The sequence below is a fragment of the Pleurodeles waltl genome, chromosome 1_1 (assembly GCF_031143425.1).
Source record: "Pleurodeles waltl isolate 20211129_DDA chromosome 1_1, aPleWal1.hap1.20221129, whole genome shotgun sequence".
NCBI classification, from domain to species: Eukaryota; Metazoa; Chordata; class Amphibia; order Caudata; family Salamandridae; genus Pleurodeles; species Pleurodeles waltl.
In genome coordinates, this window is record NC_090436.1 from 712,724,629 (window position 1) to 712,744,219 (window position 19,591).

Below are 19,591 nucleotides of genomic sequence, written 5' to 3' on the forward strand. Positions count from 1 at the left end.
CCCCCTCCCCTCAGGGAGGAGGCACAAAGAGGGTGTACCCACCCTCAAAGACAGTAGCCATTGGCTACTGCCCTCCCAGACCTAAACACACCCCTAAATTCAGTATTTAGGGGCTCCCAAGAACCTAGGAAACTAGATTCCTGCAACCTAAGAAGAAGAGGACTGCTGAGCTGAAAAACCCTGCAGAGAAGACAGAGACACCAACTGCTTTGGCCCCAGCTCTACCGGCCTGTCTCCCTCCCTTCTAAAGACACTGCTCCAGCGACGCTTTCCCCAGGACCAGCGACCTCTGAATCCTCAGAGGACTGCCCTGCTCTAAAAGGACCAAGAAACTCCAGAGAACAGTGGCCCTGTTCACCCAAGACTGCAACTTTGTTTCCAAAGAAGCAACTTAAAGACAACTGCGTTTCCCGCCAGAAGCGTGAGACTTGCAACTCTGCACCCAACGCCCCCGGCTCAACTTGTGGAGAAACAACACTTCAGGGAGGACTCCCCGGCGACTACAAGACCGTGAGTAGCCAGAGTTGCCCCCCCCCGGAGCCCCCACAGCGACACCTGCAGAGGGAATCCCGAGGCTCCCCCTGACCGCGACTGCCTGACTCCCAGATCCTGACGCCTGGAAAAGACCCTGCACCCGCAGCCCCCAGGACATGAAAGATCGGAACTCCAGTGCAGCAGTGACCCCCAGGAGGCCTTCTCCCTTGCCCAGGTGGTGGCTACCCCGAGGAGCCCCCCCCTTGCCTGCCTGCATCGCTGAAGAGACTCCTTGGTCTCCCATTGATTCCAATTGAAAACCCGACGTGTGTTTGCACACTGCACCCGGCCGCCCCGTGCTGCTGAGGGTGTACCTTCTGTGCTAACGTGTGTCCCCCCCGGTGCCCTATAAAAGCCCCCTGGTCTGCCCTCCGAAGACGCAAGTACTTACCTGCTGGCAGACTGGAACCGGGGCACCCCCTTCTACATTGAAGCCTATGCGTTTTGGGCACCATTTTGAACTCTGCACCTGACCGGCTCTGAGCTGCTGGTGTGGTAACTTTGGGGTTGCTCTGAACCCCCAACGGTGGGCTACCTTGGACCCAAACTTGAATCCCGTAGGTGGTTTACTTACCTGCAAGAACTAACAATTACTTACCTCCCCTAGGAACTGTGAAAATTGCACTGTCTAGTTTTAAAATAGCTATATGTGTTTTATTTGAAAAGTATATATGCTATTGTGATTATTCAAAGTTCCTAAAGTACTTACCTGCAATACCTTTCATGCAAAGTATTACATGTAGAATTTGAACCTGTGGTTCTTAAAATAAACTAAGAAAAGTTATTTTTCTATACAAAAACCTATTGGCCTGGAATTGTCTCTGAGTGTGTGTTCCTCATTTATTGCTTGTGTATGTATAACAAATGCTTAACACTACTCCTTTGATAAGCCTACTGCTCGACCACACTACCACAAAATAGAGCATTAGTATTATCTCTTTTTGCCACTATCTTACCTCTAAGGGGAACCCTTGGACTCTGTGCATACTATTCCTTACTTTGAAATAGTGCATACAGAGCCAACTTCCTACACCACTCATTTGGCTTTCCGTGCTGTTCATGAATGTGGAGAATGTGGAATGCAGCCTTCACCGCACATTGTAGGGTCCACTCCTCAGTTCTCTCAGAATTTAACTAGTCCCAATCTAGAAGTCACCCCTTATTGTACATTGCCTCCCAGAACCTCCACCTCAGTCCACATGACCAGTTCAAGGATACTGAGTCGTATATGTACATGGTCTAAATCAAACCATATCATCTGCTTCTATCAGAGTCAGTGTGGGGTCACAGTCTTGTTCAAGTCTGACTCACTCTGGATGGGGACAGCATCTTACCACCCTGGAATTGTGTCCTGATCCGAGTCATGTAGTTGGGGTTGTGCAGCACCCTAGGAGAGCACTTTGCTGATGCTGGCATCTCCTCAATCACTGTGATCCGCAGTCACTTGATTCTCCTTTCCTGTCATCTAGTATACTGGCCCCATTCCACTACAACCACTCTCAGACTGTGTTTGGAAATGTGAAGAAATGCTTTGATCCTTACCTGTTATCTTGGTATAGTGGGGTACATAATGGCATATCTGAGGTCTAGTGCCTCCAGTTGTTTCTTGACCTCCACAAACTTCCCTCACTGTTGCTGGATTGTTGTTGAACCTATTGTCAGAGTATATTATGGTAGTGCTCCCATCCAGGACCCAAGCCCCATTGCCCTGTGAAATTTGAAGTATCACTTCTATATCCCTGAAATTGAACAGTCTGGTCACTATGGTGAGTGGAGGCCTCCCTGAAGGATGTGGCTAGCTTGGGACTCGACAAGCCTTCTCCAAACAGAACAATTTCAGGATTTTGCCTTGAAGGACCCTCGTGGTCAATCACTCCTCTCTGAATAACTCAACATTAGGGCCCTTATTGCGTTGCAGGATCCCAGTGATCAGCATATTGTTTTGACATGAGTGCTCCACAGCGTCCTCAACTCTGAATTTTAAAGCCTTAATCTCTTCATGCAGAGATTTTATTTGTGCTTGCATCTCTATCAAAGTTCGACGCATAGTCACAAGGGTGGTTTCAGTACCGTTGACCCTTTCAGCTAATTTCCTGTAGTCAGCTCTTGGAAGGCCAATCGCTTGATCAACTGAGTTGATTTTACCCTCAACTTTGATATATAGAATGGTTAAAAGAATCTTATCAAACTTCCCCGCATGTCTGTCCAAGGATATTTCTACATTACTCAGGGAGTTAACATTTTGCGAGAGTGACTTTGTAATAAGATGGCACTCTTTCAAGGATTTAGACGTGCCACCTTGGGTTTGAACATTGTGACAGATGGTCACCAACTCACAGGCCAAGATATTTCCACCCTTTTGGCAACTTGTGATTTATGTTGACTCTCTGATATTGGCAGCACATGACTCTCGATCTGGTCCAAGTTGGTACCCCCTAGGGGACCTTTATGGGCCCTCATTCCCACATCCAATGACAGATCCAGTACTCGTCCATAATGTCAGTCCCACCCGACTTCCTCACGTGGTACCTGAGATTTTTTGTGCTCCCATCCAAATAGGGGAGGAGCACTATCAGTCAGGGACCCTCATCCCCGATGCATAGGGGAATAATACAGTGGATGGAACATGAAAGAGAGAGATGTCACAGTGCTATCAGCCTCCTTTTCTCCAGGGCCTCTCTGCTGTCGGTCTCAATCTGGAACCCCACCAGCGTAGTAGTTCAGCCACATGTGTTCTCTTTTAGGTGAGCAAGGTTTGGGAGAGAAGTGAGAACTGTTGTTATTTTCACCACTGTCATTCTCTAAGAATGCTGAGTCATCTATGTTCCCAGGCTTTGCTCTTTTCATCTGCTTCAACCGGAGGCATGCCAACTAGTCCATTTATGTCTGCCCCGCAATCGGAGAACTACCAGGCTAGCAGGCCACAGTCAGCATCTCTCCTAATATGGGCCTGCCTGTGGGTGGCTCTCATTTGGGTTAATGGCATTACACATCCCACTCCCATACTTCAAGTGCCCAACGGAACCACTTCCGAGAAACACACTACCGTATCAGCAGACCTAGGAAATGCAGCTAACTAAAGAAGTCACAGTGGCTCCCAACGCCAAACCAGGACTGTGCGGCCCAAGTTGAAGGTTGCTTCGACCACTTGGACACCTGACAAGTGCGATGGGGCAGATTGAAGGAGTAAGGTAGAGGATACTACTGAATACGGGTGCTCTAAATTAAGCAACTTGCTTGGCTGCTATCTTGGCCACTCCCATAATGTTATCTCCTAGTATGAAAAAAGAAGGTAGAAACTACTGCCAAGAGTTGATCTTTAAATATAATAGCTCTATCAATCATTCTGATTCTGCTTTCACACATACCCTTTCACAAAATCACACAGGAAACTCACCAATAAATAAGTAAGGTCTTTCACTTATAAATAAGCCAGGTCTATTGGGTTTGTCAGTGCTTGTTAATCTGGTACTAGAATGAATTGCTCTTCATATTCTATTTCAGTGATACTCAAAGTACAGCATGGGGCCGCATGTGGCCCTCCTGACCATTACATGCAGCCCCTGGTCAACAGCAGGACTGTGCTAATGTTTACTCGACACAGCACTATCCTTAAGAAAACGTTAAATAAACAGGCAAGCCTTCATTTAAACATTAATTGAAGATAAAGAAAGGAAGCAACTAGGTTGTCATGCACCTTTAGCTTCAGGAACACCATTTTTAAAGACACACTGCAGCAAAAGTGTAAAAATATGATACCCTTAAACAAATCAAAATTTGTATTTCATTAACATGCAGAGCTGTTTCACCTTAGTACATCAGATAATATCAGTGCACTGAGAGATATTTTCTTTTTAAGTGATAGTTTTCAAACATAAATTGAGAAACATTCATTCTCCACTCGCCAACCCTAAAAACACTGCCAATCCTAGGTTTTCTTGCTTCACATTGTGCGATTCAGTCAGTGGATGTATATTCTTCACTTGCCCTACACTCACCATACTGCCACACCCTGCCCCCCAGAAACAAAAACCCTGCCAACCTGCTAGCATCAATGCGGCCCTTGGTCACATCACAAACCAAACTTTGCGGCACAAGGGAAAATGTTTGCGAGTACACATGCTCTATTTGATCCATATTTGTTCAAATGATGCGAAATAATCAAATATGGGCGGCATTACTTTTGTTTGCCATGTTTGCTGGTAGATTTAAAGCCAGGCTCTGAAAATCTGGTTTACCCCCAAAGTATCTGGAGGCACATGATACTGTTAAATACATATAATCTAGCGCTTCAGATATCTGCTTTAAAATGTGCAACTTGGGTATAGCCAAGCTTTGATCTTAACTTGATTTTAGGAATGTTATTTCATTTCTTTCACATTACATCTGTCTCATTGTAACATTTTTTGTATTTTGCTTATTTATTTGCTTATTTGTACATATTCTTGGGATGTGTAAATTGTTCCTAGTCTGATGCTTCAATATACTTTTTTAGCAAATAACAAATCCACAGAAGGCTTAAACTATGTGATATAATGGTCTCTTTACCATGGAATGGATAATACATGTTTTTCCCTTTTTCAAAGGGGCAACAAAATGCATTTCATTCACTATAAATAAAGTTTATTGCTTCAGAATCTGTGGCGGTAAAGAAACACTTTAATCCCACTATGATTATACCTTGCATCTAAACCTCCTAATTTAAGCTACCACAAATTATAGCAGATCATAACAAGGGTACCCTAGTACAGATAGATCGGTCCAATCATTTCTCAGAACAACAAGCATCTTCTATTGTAGATGGAAACCGCAGGAGAGAAAATACCAGGTTCCATAGACTTTAAAACCAACTCGCCAGTGAAGATCAGCCCAGCATAGAACATTATTCAAAACGGTAAAATGAAGGCCAAAACATTTCCCATGTGTTGATGCACTAACAGCAGATAGATTTCAGTTGCCCTTCATTGCCTAGCATGTATCACATTATTATCTAAGATCCTTCAAAAATGTTGCTGACCTATGCAGTGCGAGCCATCTATGGAGGTTACATAGCCACGAGGACACTTGCAGAAGTAGCTCCCGACTGTGTTTGAGCATTCGCCTCCTTCACAGATGCCAGGAATGATGGAGCACTCATCGATGTCTGCAGTAGGAAATAGAAAAGAGGGAGACAATCAGAATGCTTCTTAATAGTAGGCATATAGCCCTAAACAGCATTCTGCAGTGTACCGCAGAAGAAAATGCAGTTACTTAAAAAGCAAGCTAAACTAGATAAAACATAATTTCCATATTATTTTGTGTATTTTGTGTTCAAAACATTGAGTTTAAAGTGAAAAATTCAAAATACTGATTATTTGAATGAGAATTTGAAGATGTTTATCTTTCTTTCGGTGAGCATGTTCTAGTACAGCAGATTATTCACAGAACTAACCAATAAGAAAGGGGTTGGAATAAGTTGCATGCCAGAATATCTAACACAGAAATATCATCTGACATAACCACTGTAGTTTGGAAAATGTAGATCTATTATCAAAGTCTAGGGGGCAATAATATCTCGGTCGATATTCTGACAATGGTTCTTTTGTACCAATTAGAACATGGGACTTCCAGGTGAGATTAGAAAATGCACCACTATTTTTTAGGAAATGATTTCTCCACCAGATGCAAACATTTTATATCCTCAAAAATAGGTTTTGGGTGCTAATGCTCATATGAGGTGTGCTTGCATTTGTGGATTGCCAGTTTTGTGGACATTCTGCAGGAGTACAGTTGAAGATACCTATGATGGATGGGAAGTACTGACACTATTCTGACATACAATTATAGTAAAACTTTGTGAGTCTTCAAGCAGTGGTTAATTTAAGCTGGCCGTTAGCGCTGAGGCCCACCAGCACTCATTTTTGGAGACAGGAACTTATTTTTCCTCATCAGACATTAACCAGAGGAAGAGAGTTGAAAACATACAAAAGGGAAAGAAGGAAGAAGAGAAAAACATAAATTCCATCACAAAGGGGGAAAGCAGCAAGACAGAGAACAAGAGACAGGAAGTGTCTGGATGTAGATTAAAGAGGATGAGGTGGATTCAAGACTACACAGCTCAGGTATTTTGTGTGCCACTGGCTTGTGAGCAGAGAGTTGGGCACCAACACTCCTTCTTCAACAATGTAAGCCCTGCTTCTGAGGTATGGCTTGGAACACAGTTATTTTTCCTCTCTAATCACAAAACACTTAGGGGTCATCATGACCCTGGCGGACAGCGCTGATATGGAGGAAAGTACTGCCAAGAGGCTGGCGGTGCCTTTCTCCATATTAAGACATTGGCGGTTTGGTACTACACCGACTGTCAAGCGGTAACGACGGTAGGCTGGATACTTCAGTCTCCAGCCCGGAGGCCGTCACTTGCCCGCCTGCGGGATTATGACCCCGCCTACCACCATGGTTTTCGTGGCAATCTTACTGCCACGAAAACCATGGCGGTAGGCACGGTCGGAGCACCCGACTTACCTGATGTCAGGGGGTCCTCCAGCAGGAGAAGGGACAGGGCACTGCTGCCAGCAGCAGCGTCCGCCAGAAGAATACCACCAGGCTGTATCATGGGTCATGATACGTCTGCGGCGGTCTACTGGCGTGGCACTTCTGCTGTCAGCAGCGCCACCTTATCGCCATCCGCCGGCATGGCCACAGCCAGATTTCCGGCATCATTCTGGCGGGAATCTGGCTGTGGTCAAATATGGCTGATGGCTTGTAGCCGCAGCAACTGTCTTGCCGGCTGTCGCCACAGCGGTAGGTGTTTTTTAATACCAGGGTTGTAATGAGCCCCTTACTGCCTTCTTGCTTGTTTTCTATTGGAACACATTGGAGTTAATGCTGCCAAAGACCGCTTAGAGATGACATAGTACTGAACACAGCCTATCCTTGGAATGCAGTGTTATATACAAAATCTGCACTTAGTGCATTCTTTTAAATTAAAACGATAAGAATATGCATGGAAATTTAAATATTCCTTGTTTCCAGCAGCATATTTCTGCAGAATTCTCAAGATATATACTCTACGCCCTCCATATAAATGAGATATATGTGTAGGAAGCTAGAAGAATACATCCAAAATACAGAAAATAAGACACAGAGGGGCATAGGTGCTGGAAGTAGAGATGTGGGGGGCAAAGATGGGTGTTGCTGCAGTATCCCCAAAATAAAAATGCTGGAGTTCAGAGGGTGAATGAACAATAAAGATGTCTTTAGTTTTATCTTGCAACATTTTATGTGTGTTCAAAGACAGAGGTCGAATGTAAGGTTATGTCTTCTGATAAATTGATGAATTCTTTTAACATGAAGACTGCTTTTACTTCTCTTTCTCTGACTGCAGAGTTATATGATTTTGCAAAGTGAACTATCTGACAGTCTTGCTGGGGTGAATGGATGTGAAAGGAAAGGATGTAGGATATCGTTTTTTTCTAATACCAACATTTAAAAACCTGTAAAATAACTGTATAAATATTTCAATATATATAACAGTTTGAAAACCACAAATGAAGCATTTTGTTTTTGGTGATTTTGAAGCGTTATGGAAGCAAAGGTTTTAATAAGATCAACACAAATCAAGCCGCTTTACTTGGTGATGTGCAAATTATTATATTTGCTGAAAACCAATATCCAAACTTTTTTGTTTGTGCACTGTATAGTTTTATCAATAAAACTGAGCACCACTGTGAATGTTGAGGCATTTTCTACATAAAATGTGTTGTATGTAAATGACAATGTGCCACCAAACCATGCTTTAGTAATATATATGTGACAGTGTGCTTCAAAATGCACCACCGGTTACGTCGCAAACCATTACCACTTTCCTGCTGAATGGGCATGACTCATTTGCTAAAGCTATTCTTTGTCTGACACTTTTTCACAATTACAGTGACTTCAGTGATGTAAGACTAATGTCAGCACCCCAACTCTGAATTTTGTTCCTGTTTCTGTTTTTGTCAGCCAGTAGCTTATCCAAAGCTTAAGCTCAAAGAAGTGCAACTGTATGCGGAAAACAAAATTCCAAGGGCACAAAATTGAGATATGAAAAAGGGGAGTATAAAACTTACATAAAAATAGAAACAGAAATATTAGTTTGATACTGTTAAAAGTTCATATTTGAAATTAGGAGCAACTGGCATAAAAAGTAATGCAGTGTTGGTGGTCTATGGTAGGCACCAACAAAAGCTAATGCAGGATGCTCGATTTTCACATGTGGTTGATGTATTTTGCAATAAGGTTTCTCGATAGGCAAAGTTCTTGAGAGCAGTACCTGTTTGTACATGCTCTTAACCTCTTGGGTGTGGGCATTGGCCACTAGCCGACGCCACACCCACATATAAAAGTGATCTCTTTACACACACATATAAATATATATATATATATATATATACCTATATATATAGGTATATATATATATATTCGCAACCAGTTCGCTTGCAATTGCAGCTTGCGACTTCAAAGCAATGCACATACTTCAACTGATGCGTTTCAACTGTAAACTGCAAAAGGATATGACTTTTGTCTAGTGGCAGCTTTGATACCATAAAGTAGCGCAGAAGGTTTATATGCCTACTGCAAAGATCAAATCTGTATTTTATGTAAATAGCTGAGTAGATTAGTAAAGCCAGCCATTACCTGCGCTATAATACAAATGAAACGTATGTGCGAGGGGGGCTATGGAGAGATAAAGGGCACTTTTTCTGGGTGGTAGCAAGTGAATCGGAGGAGGAGGTAATGGGAGTGGGAGCACCAATAATGATTGTTGGACTGGGACGATTGGTATGTGACAAGGTGAAGTAATAGTGTGTCTTTTTTTGAGAGTCTTGAGAGAACGTGCTGATTGAGAAAAGAAGCAAAGGTAAGGTGACCTCTACTGTTGTCTACGTAGGCTAGTGTTCTAGAGTGACAGTTTAGCCAGTAGCAGAGATGGCATCTCGTTGGATGACTGTTGCTCAAGCCCTCACTTGGGTTATAGAGGACAGCTCTGACGTAGGATCAGAGACTGAGACAGCAGATACTGAGACAGCATCTGAGGGATAGGACAATGGCACAGAGTTTGGGAGTGATTTTTCGGTTGGAGGAGTCCCATTTGATAACTACTCTTCCAGTGATTATAAGGGAGGTGATGAGGACAGCCCTGCTGTCCCTTCACAAGCACAGTCTGTGCAGTGTGACAGTAGCGGGTTAGCCCAACCCAGAGAGCAGGTGCATGCGGCGGGAAGCACAGAGAGAGTGATGTCTGGGAACTCCCCAATTTAGTTCAGCCCCAAATTCCAACACCCAAATCGTATTGTGGAGACATCAAAATTATCTATCACAAAACAACCTGGTTTTGTAAGGCAAGCACCTGCGCTTTTGGTCCTGGGCTCGGTGGCCATATGGGGAAATCTACCAAACCTAGACATTTCTGGAAACTAGACCGTCGGGGGAGTCCACAGAGGTGTGACTAATATTGATTCCCCAACGTTTTCTTACCCAGAATACCCTGCAAATGTGAAATGTTGAATAAAAACTCAATTTTATCTTGGATTTCTGTCACACAAACTACAGGAATATGCTGGGATCCACAAAATTCCTACCACCCAGTGTTTCCCCACCAGTCCTGATAAAAACGCTACACAACTTGAGTGCCTGTACCTAGTGCCTACATCAGGAATGGATCATCCCAAGGTCAACAGTTGCCCTCATCTAAGGACCAACATTGACCGTTGTGTGATCTATTCCTGACACGGGCCCAAGTCTATCCACACAAGTGAGGTACCATTTTTATCGGAGGACTTGGGGGAATGCTGGGTGAAAGGAAGTTTGTGGCTCCTCTCAGATTTCAGAACTTTGCAGCACCGAAATCTGAGGGAAAAGTGTTTTTTTGCCAAATTTTGAGGTTTGCAAAGGATTCTGGGTAACAAAACCTAGTGAGAGCCCAACAAGTCACCCCATTCCGAATTTCCCTAGGTGTTTAGTTAAAAAATATATATAGGTTTGCTAGGTTTCCCTAGGTGCCGGCTTAGCGAGAGGCCAAAATCCACTGCTAGGCACTTTGCAAAAAACACGTCCGTTTTCTTTGGAAAAATGTGATGTGTCCATGTTGTGTTTTTTTGGCCAAATTTTGAGGTTTGCAAAGGATTCTGGGTAACAGACCCTGGTGAGAGCCCCACAAGTCACCTCATTCTGGATTCCCTTAGGTGACTAGTTGTCAAACAAGCACAGGTTTGGTAGATTTCCTTAGGTGCCGGCTGAGCTAGAGGCCAAAATCCACAGCTAGGCACTTTCCAAAAAATACGTCAGATTTCAATGTAAAAATGTGATGTGCCCATGTTGAGTTTCCTGTTGCAGGCATTAGGCCTAACCACGCAAGTAAAGTACCAGTGTTAGTGGGAGACTTGGGGGAACACAGAATAGAAGAACAAGTGTTATTGCCCCTTCTCTTTCTCTACATTTTTTCCTTCCAAATGTAAGACAGTATGTAAAAAAAGACGTGTATTTGGGAAATGCCCTGTAACGCATGGTGCAGCTCACTTATTGGCTCTGGGGTATCTAGGGTTTTTGATGAACCTACAAGCCCTATATATCCCCACAACCAGAAGAGGCCAGCAGATGTAACAGTATATTAAGTTTGAAAATATGACATCACAGGAAAACGTTACAGATAAAACGAGGAGACAAATGGCTGTTTTTCCATGTTTTTTTATTTCAACTGTTTTTTTCTGCAGGAAAACCTTGTAGGCTTTGCACAAATGACCCCTTGCTGAATTCAGAATTGTGTATACTTTTCAGAAATGTTTAGCTGTCTGGGATCCAGCATTGGTTTTACAGCCATTTCTGTCACTATCTGGAAGGAGGCTAAAAGCACAAAAAATAGTAAAAATGGGGTATGTCCCAGCGAAATGCCAACATTGTGTTGAAAAATGTGGTTTTCTGATTCAAGTCTGCCTGTTCCTGAAAGCTGGGAAGATGGTGATGTTAGCACCGTAAACCCTTTGTTGATGCCATTTTCATGCTTTCTTCTGCTGCCCTTTTTCCAATTTTTCTGAAAAAATAAACAAAATTTTAGCTGCATTTTGGCTAATTTCTTGGTCTTCTCCAGAGGAACTCTGGGTACCTTTAGAATCCCTAGGATGCTAGAAAAAATGTTTGCAAATTTGGAATGGATAGCTTATGTGGACAAAAAGTTATGCAGGCCTAAGAGCGAACTACCCCAAATAGCCAAAAAAGGGCTCAGCACTGGGGAGCGGAGGGGCTACCAAAGGCTCTATAAGTAGCCTTTTCTAGAGAATTTAGAAAACCACGATTTATCAAACAAGGTTACTTTCAACCTAGTTACAAACTGGGTTCAACCGTTGTTCATCACTGCTGAAATGGATTAATATTTCTTGGGTTTCTTCTGAGCAACTCAACCAAATAAAAGATGTTTCATTCCAGCAACACAATTTGGGCCAGCTTGTATTCCAGCTGTCTTTCTGATGTGGCACCTCAAGAAAACAACTTAGAACTCCTGGCAGCTCTTAAGCACTTGCGTTTCTCGTTGGTAGAGCTATACACCCTGTCCAAGCAGGAACCACAATCCTAGTCAGGGTACATCACTACACAACCTAAATTATCCTGTACTCAACCTCTTGTAGCTTGGCACAGTGGTGTGAGGCTTAACTTAAGAGGCAATGTGTAAAGTATTTGTCCAACACTTAAACAGTAAAACAGTTTAGAAAAAACAAATAATAATGTTATAAATAAAACAAGACCAAAACAAAAAAATCCAATCAGTAGAACTCGAGATATGAATTATTGAAAATTAAAAACAAAAATAGCGCTTAAAGCAAGTAGCACCTAAAGTGTTAATTGGTCCTGTTGGACTGGGACAAAGTCGACAGTTCAGACTGACTGCAATGGAGTGCAGGCCACATCCAGGTACCTTGATCTTGGTCGCAACAGCAAGATGCATCTTGATTCTTATGCAGATTAAGTGGTGCGCGGAAGTTTTCCAAGCAACTGCTGTGATGCATCATTTCAGTGAGTGAAGCATCACTTCGAAAGTGTGGCATTGGGTTTCTAGATGCTGTAGAGGCGATACGTTATTCTTCTCCATGCTGTGGCAGTGATGTGCTGGTTCCAAAGTGGCAGTTCTGAATGCAAAGAGGTGGTTCCGAGTTTGATGCGTCGGTCTGGTTCCTGTAACCACAGTGATGCGTCAATTCTGCTCTTGCAGCCGAGGATGGATCAGTTTTACTGGAGCAAACCCCTAAGTCCACTTCCTGGGGGCCAGGACTGTGGTGGCACCACTTGCAGGACAGACTCACAATCTGGAGGGTTCTAAGTCTTTTGTGTCCCTGACACTTAGGCAACAGGAGGCAAGTCAGCAAGCCCTTGGAGTTACTTTGTGTTCAAGTGATGCAGGTCCAGTCCTTCTCAGCCAGGCAAAGAGAGAGCAGCAGTCAGCAGGGAAACACAGTAAGGAATAAGTTCAGCAAACAGCAGTTCCAGCAAAGTGGCAGTCCATGAGCAGCACAGCTGATCATCTTTTTCATGGCAGAGTGGTCACCTATCCAGCAGTGTACTCAATTGGTTATGTTAGAGGTCCAGTACTTAAACCCAGAGGTTCCTTTGAAGTGAGGGAGACTTTAAAGAAAGCATTGAAGTGCATAGAGGTTTTCCCTTCCTGCCCTGGCTTCAGACACAGAAAAGGGGGTGTAATCAGTCCTTGTGTGTGGGGACAGGATAAAAACCCTTTCAGGGGTGTCAGTTCCTTCCTTTCATCCTGTTTAGGATAGCCCATCGCCATGCAGATGACCACTTAGCCACACCTGCCCTTCCTTTATGTGTGACTGTCTAGAGGGAATGCAGGATGCCAGCTGTCACCCACCCCAGACTAGTACTGCATAGAAAGGCAGAAGGCACAAAATGGCTAAAGTAACTAAACAACAACTTTCTAAAAGTGGCATTTGCTAAACTGGAAATTAAAATCCAACTTCACCATAAATTGTGATGTTGAACTCTGAGTTCAGTGACACCAAACTTAAAATGTCTATCTCTTCACAATGGGGAATTACACTTGAAAGAGGTAATAAGGTTGTCCTATGGGAGAGACAGGCCTTGCAGTAGTGAAAAACGAAACTGGGAGTTTTTCAATACCAAGAAATGTAAAACTTAAAGGTACATGTCCTACGTTTTAAATACATGGCACACCACAGATTGGCCTGTGGACAGGCAGGGACTACTTTAGGGTTGACATGTATGAAATGGGAAGGTTTAGTGCTGACAAGAGGCTTGCCAGGTCGAGGTGGCAGTTAAAACTGCACATACAGGCTCTGCAACAGCAGGCCTGAGGCATGGTTAGACAGGTAGTTAAGTGGGGCGCAATGAGTGCTTCAGGCCCACTATCAGCATTTCATTTACTGTCCCTGGGCATGTGTAGTGCATTTTACTAGAGTCTTATAAGTAAAATAAATATGCCAATGGAGAATAAAGTAATGTTATCATGTTTAGGGGAGAGAGCACAAGCACTTTAGCACTGGTCAACAGTGTGGCGAGTCCTAAAACCAGTTAAAATTAGTTACGAAAAATAGAGGAGGGCAAGCAAAAAGTTGGGGGAAGACTACTCTAAGGCTGTCAGGTCTAACATGTATCCCCCAGTTGAAGGTGGGGAGAGTTATCCAACCCTTTGGGAGCTCTCTTCACTAAGGCAAAAGAGTCTTGAGGGACAATCAGCATTGGCGTGGTCAGTCGTTGAGCGATGCTCCACCCTAAAGTCCATTCCCTGTAGGGAGATGGACCACCTCAACAGTTTAGGGTTTTCACTCCTCATCTTCATGAGCCATTCAAGGGGTTTGGGATCTGTCTGAACCAGGAAGTGAGTCCCAAACAGATATGGTCTCAAATTCTTCAGTGCCCAGACCACAGCAAAAACACACTTTCAATGGCACTCCACCTCTGTTCCAATGGAGGTAACCTCCTGCTAATGATGGATACTAGTAGGCTGAGGCCTTCCTCATTCAGCTGTGCTAAAACTGCCCCTATGCCATGTTCTGAAGCATCTGTCTGCATGATGAATTCCTTGGAGAAGTCAGGAGCCCTGAACACAGGTGTTGTGCACTTTGCTCCCTTAAGAGAGTCAAAGGTTTTCTGACAAGCCTCAGTCCAGATCACCAGTCTAGGCTGCTTCTTAAAAGTCAGCTCAGTTACAGGGGCCACAATGGTGCCATAGCCCTTAAAACATCTTCTGTAATAGCCAGTGAGGCCTAGGAAGGCCCTCACTTCTGTTTGGGTTTTAGGCACCCAAATACACCACTGAATCCTACCTATTCTGGCACTTGCTGGCTTTGATTGTCAGGCATTCCTGTTGTAGGGCCTGACGCACCTCGTGGAGGTGATGCAGCTGTTCCTCCTAGCTGGAACTGTAGAAAGCAATGTCATCTAAGTAGGTGGCACAGAAAGCCTCCTTTTCAGCCAGGGCCCTGTTAGCCAACCATTGGAAGGGGCATTCGTAGCAGGGGCATTCTTTAAACCAAAGGGCTGCAGGAAAGTCTCCATTTTTGACATAGTCACCCCCACTTTCTACCTGGTATCTAATGCAATTTTGACCAAAAGAGCACTGGGTTCCTCCTAACCACGTCCCCAGAGCCAGATCCCTTTCCCAAAAACTGTGCAATTGTTCTCCAATTGGCCAGATCTTTGGCACCACTATAAGTCCCTAATGAATTGAACCCTTGGTACCTAGGGAATGGGTACCAAAGAGGGCCCCCAAAAGCTGCAGCATGTATTGTGCCATCCTTAGGGACTTCTCACTTAGCACATACAGACTACCATGGTAGGCTGCGTGTCTTGGCGCAGCTAAAAGTGAAAACACGTTCTGGCACTCAGCCTGAGTGCCGTGTCCTCTAACACTGCATGCAAAACATGTGAACCAGCCCTACAGCAGGCCTTACAGCCCTAAGTCAGGGTGCATTATATTACTTGTGTGGACATATCTGCAAGAGCAGATATGCCCCTGCTAAGTCTATGTTGATTCTTAGACATAGTAAGTGAACAGGGAAGCCATTTCTAAGTTTATGTGCTGAACACACTGGTCAATACAAGTTCCCCAGCTACATGATGGCTTCATTGAAACTAAGGATGTTTGGTATCAAACATCTCATAATAATAAACCCTCACTGATACCAGTGATAGATTTATAATTTAAATCACCCAGAGGGCACCTTGTAGGTGCCCCCGAAAAACCTACCACTACCTGTGGTGGCTGACAAGCTCTAACTAGCCTTCTAGCACCAGGCATGTGTATGACCCCCAGTGGTGAGGACCTTTGCTCTTGGGGGACAGACACAAAGCCTGCTCTGGCAGGGGTGATAGCACAACCCTCCCAATAGGAAGACCTCAAAGAAGCCCACTACCCTTGATATGTAGATATGGCTTCCCTCAAAAGAGAGGGTTCCGACCCTGTGTCCCAGGGCCCATTTGGCACCTGGACTGGTCGGAAAATTACTATATTAGTAGTCAGAGGGAGTGCCTAATCTCAGGTCAGTCCCATCCCTGAGGTGAGCTGCCTGACATGGACACAACTTTTGAAAGCATGCCATCTTGGTGACTGCAGAACTAGAAACTCTGGGACAGGATCATGCTCACTTCCCACAGGAAGTGGTGATATAGGGGGTGTAGTGGTCCCATGGGTAAGTAGCCAATTGGCTACTTCCCCAAAACTCCCCAAAACACCCCTTATTTCAGTATTTAGGAGAGCCCCTGGCAGCGGGAAATGAGATCCTGCTGACCTGAAGAAAATGGACACTCCAAGACACAAAAGTGAGAAATAAAGACCAGTGATCGACTCAGGGCCAAGCCTGCCTGGCCTGCTACCTTCAACAATTGTGACAAAATTTCCTTGTCCTCCAGCTGCTGAAACTTCGAGAAGGCCAGGAAGTCTGTCAGCCTTCACCTCAGTGCAAGGAAACTCCCATGGAGTAGTGGACCTGCTCCCCTGCATCCTTTCAGGCACCCAAGAACCGCTGAAGAGGACTCCAGACCACCAAACCACCCCGCTTGACAGCACCACTGCACTCAAGCCTCCCAGCTCTAGTTGAAGTGGGCCGCCAGTGTGGTCCCCATTTTCTTCAGAGACAAAGTCCATTGTGGGATTCCCGGCTGCAACCTTTATACTGTTGCCTGCAACCTCTTTGTGCAGGCACCCCTCAACTGCGACTGCATCTGGTGACAGCAACCTGATGGTCCACTGCACCTCCATATCCGGACACCCTGGACCGAGGCAAAGAGGACCCCTGGTGTCTCTGTGTCCCCCAGGCTCGTGAGACTGGAGCTCACTTGTTGGATCATCTGGACTGGTTCCCCAGTCCATGCCTGCAGCCTGTTTAGGCAGGCTCCCATCCACTAAGACAGCCACTGGTGATGGACACCTGACGATTCAGGAACCCTCTGCACCTGGATGACCAGGAATGAGGAGAAGAGAACCACTGGTGTCCTTATGTCCCTGAGCATCGCAAGACCTAAGCCCACTCTGCAGCTCACCCTTACTTGACCCCCAGTCCTAACTTTCAGCCTCGTTCCAACTGGATCGATCTCCATTAACTAATATTGGGCACCCACCACTGTACTATATCTCTGCACCAGGCTGCCCGGTGTGACCAGTAGGTGTGGCCCTGATACTTGCCAAATATTTACCTTAAGTCCAGGAGATTGGTCCTGTAAGTTGCCGTACTCTACCTGTTTGCCGTATTTGTTCTCTTCTCCATAGAATAACATAGCAGCTTTCAAGAATTGCACTAAGTGTTGAATTTTCTACACTGTAAAAATTGCAAAATGTACTTACCTAATTGCATTGATTCTGGTGCCAAAATATATATGGAGATACTTGTTATTTTTGGTAAATTGGTGTGGATCTCCTTATTGATTTGAGTGTCTCATTTATTGTTGGCTGTGTGTGTATTTGCAAATGTCGAACACTTCTCTCTAATAAGCCGAAGGCTGCTTGACCCCACTACCCCTTAAAAGAGCACCTTGGGATTGCTAGAGCAAGCCTTGTCCACTAGCGATGGAACCCTGGACTCTTTGCATGGTATATCTCATTTTGATATACCATAAAAAGAGCCATCCTCCTACAAGGACATCACCCAGAATTGGTACTGACCTTCTGGGGTTGAGAATGCTGGCCTCTCTTTTTGACCTCCTCAGTCAGAATGATCTGCCGGTACCCTTGTGTCAAGTCAAAAGTAGTGAGGGATTTAGCAGTGCCCAGCTTGCCAATGAGCTCATAAGCTCTGGGGATGGAGTGTGCATCAGTCCTGCTGACTGAGTTGATTCCTCTGTAATCCACCCAGAACCAGAGTTCTGGTGCGGCACCCAGTGGGGCAGCCTTTGGTACCAATACCATGGGGCTGGACCAAGGACTATTAGAGGGCTCAATCACCCCTAATGTCAACATCTTGGATACTTCCTCATTGAGGCTAGCTCTCACCCTGTCAAAAAACGAATACATTTTGTTTTTTACAGAGGTACTGTCACCAGTGTTGACATCGTGGACGCACAGATATGTGAGTCCAGGGGGTAGGCAGAACAATGGGGCAAACTGTACCTGTAACTAGTAACAGTCACCTTGATGTTCTGGGGTCAGTGTGGTAGATTTACAACCTCTACTGACCCATCATGTTCCTGTGTAAAGAGGAGGTCCAGGAGAGGGTCACTCTCCTCTTTCACTCCCTCATCAGTCAGGAGTAGCATGCTCACTTTGGAACTCTTGAAGTGAGGCTTCAATCTGTTCACAAGGAGTACAGTTATGGGATCCTTAGGGGTCTGGAGATCCACCAGGTAGGTGGCCTCACACTTTCACTCCTTGATCTCATAAAGGCCTGTCCAGTGGTCCTGGAGAGCTCTGTGCTCGACTTTTTCTACAACTCATACTTTCTGGCCAGGTTGGAACTCAACAAGTGTGGTCTTCTGGTCATACCAGAGTCTTATAAACTCTTGGCTGGCCTCTGGGTTACCATTTTCCAAAAGTGGTACATCTGGTTGCAGAGGGCCAGCATGTAGCTGACCACATCCTAGGGGGGTGGGATTCTTTGGAGATTTCTCTCACCCTTCCTGACAATGCGACTGCATCTGGTGACAGCAACCTGGGGGTGAATGTTTGATTGGTTCCGCATTCCGTGCATCCAGTTACGCTATCCCACAGCGTTGTGTTTTGCTTTGCTTTTGCTGCCCTAAGTGCGCCGGGTATGCCCAGACGTGGGTCCCGGGCTCACTGTGCCACTGGATTCAAGCTAGCCTGGCTGATGAGGGGTGAAACCCCGAAACCGGTCCCAGGATGCTTGTTTCCGGTCCAGGGAGAACCTGGCCTGGCAGTTCGGGCTGGACTGTTCCCATGAGGAACAGGGTCAAGGCTGATTTGCATATGGCTGGGTTCAAACTGGGGTGGCATGGTGAGCAAAATAATGGATGGATTAAACCCAGATCTGTGACTGGGGGTGAATGTTTGATTGGTTCTGCATTCCGTCCACCCAGTTACGCTATCCCACAGCGTTGTGTTTTGCTTTGCTTTTGCTGCCCTAAGTGCACCGGGTATTCCCAGACGTGGGTCCCGGGCTCACTGTGCCACTGGATTCAAGCTAGCCTGGCTGATGAGGGGTGAAACCCCGAAACCGGTCCCAGGATGCTTGTTTCCGGTCCAGGGAGAACCTGGCCTGGCAGTTGGGCTGGACTGTTCCCATGAGGAACAGGGTCAAGGCTGATTTGCATATGGCTGGGTTCAAACTGGGGTGGCATGGTGAGCAAAATAATGGATGGATTAAACCCAGATCTGTGACTGGGGGTGAATGTTTGATTGGTTCCGCATTCCGTCCATCCAGTTACGCTATCCCACAGCGTTGTGTTTTGCTTTGCTTTTGCTGCCCTAAGTGCGCCGGGTATGCCCAGACGTGGGTCCCGGTCTCACTGTGCCACTGGATTCAAGCTAGCCTGGCTGATGAGGGGTGAAACCCCGAAACCGGTCCCAGGATGCTTGTTTCCGGTCCAGGGAGAACCTGGCCTGGCAGTTTGGGCTGGA

The 19,591-nt window shown here is 45.2% G+C and overlaps 1 protein-coding gene across 1 annotated transcript in view; it reads right to left on the bottom strand.

The window, feature by feature from the left end:
* Nucleotides 1-19,591, bottom strand: part of FBN2 (fibrillin 2) — a 1,006,102-nt gene that overhangs the window by 563,364 nt on the left and 423,147 nt on the right. Inside the window, exon 8 of the mRNA XM_069227289.1 lies at nucleotides 5,552-5,677. Coding sequence (XP_069083390.1) covers nucleotides 5,552-5,677 — 126 coding nt within the window. The remainder of the gene's footprint in view (nucleotides 1-5,551; nucleotides 5,678-19,591) is intronic.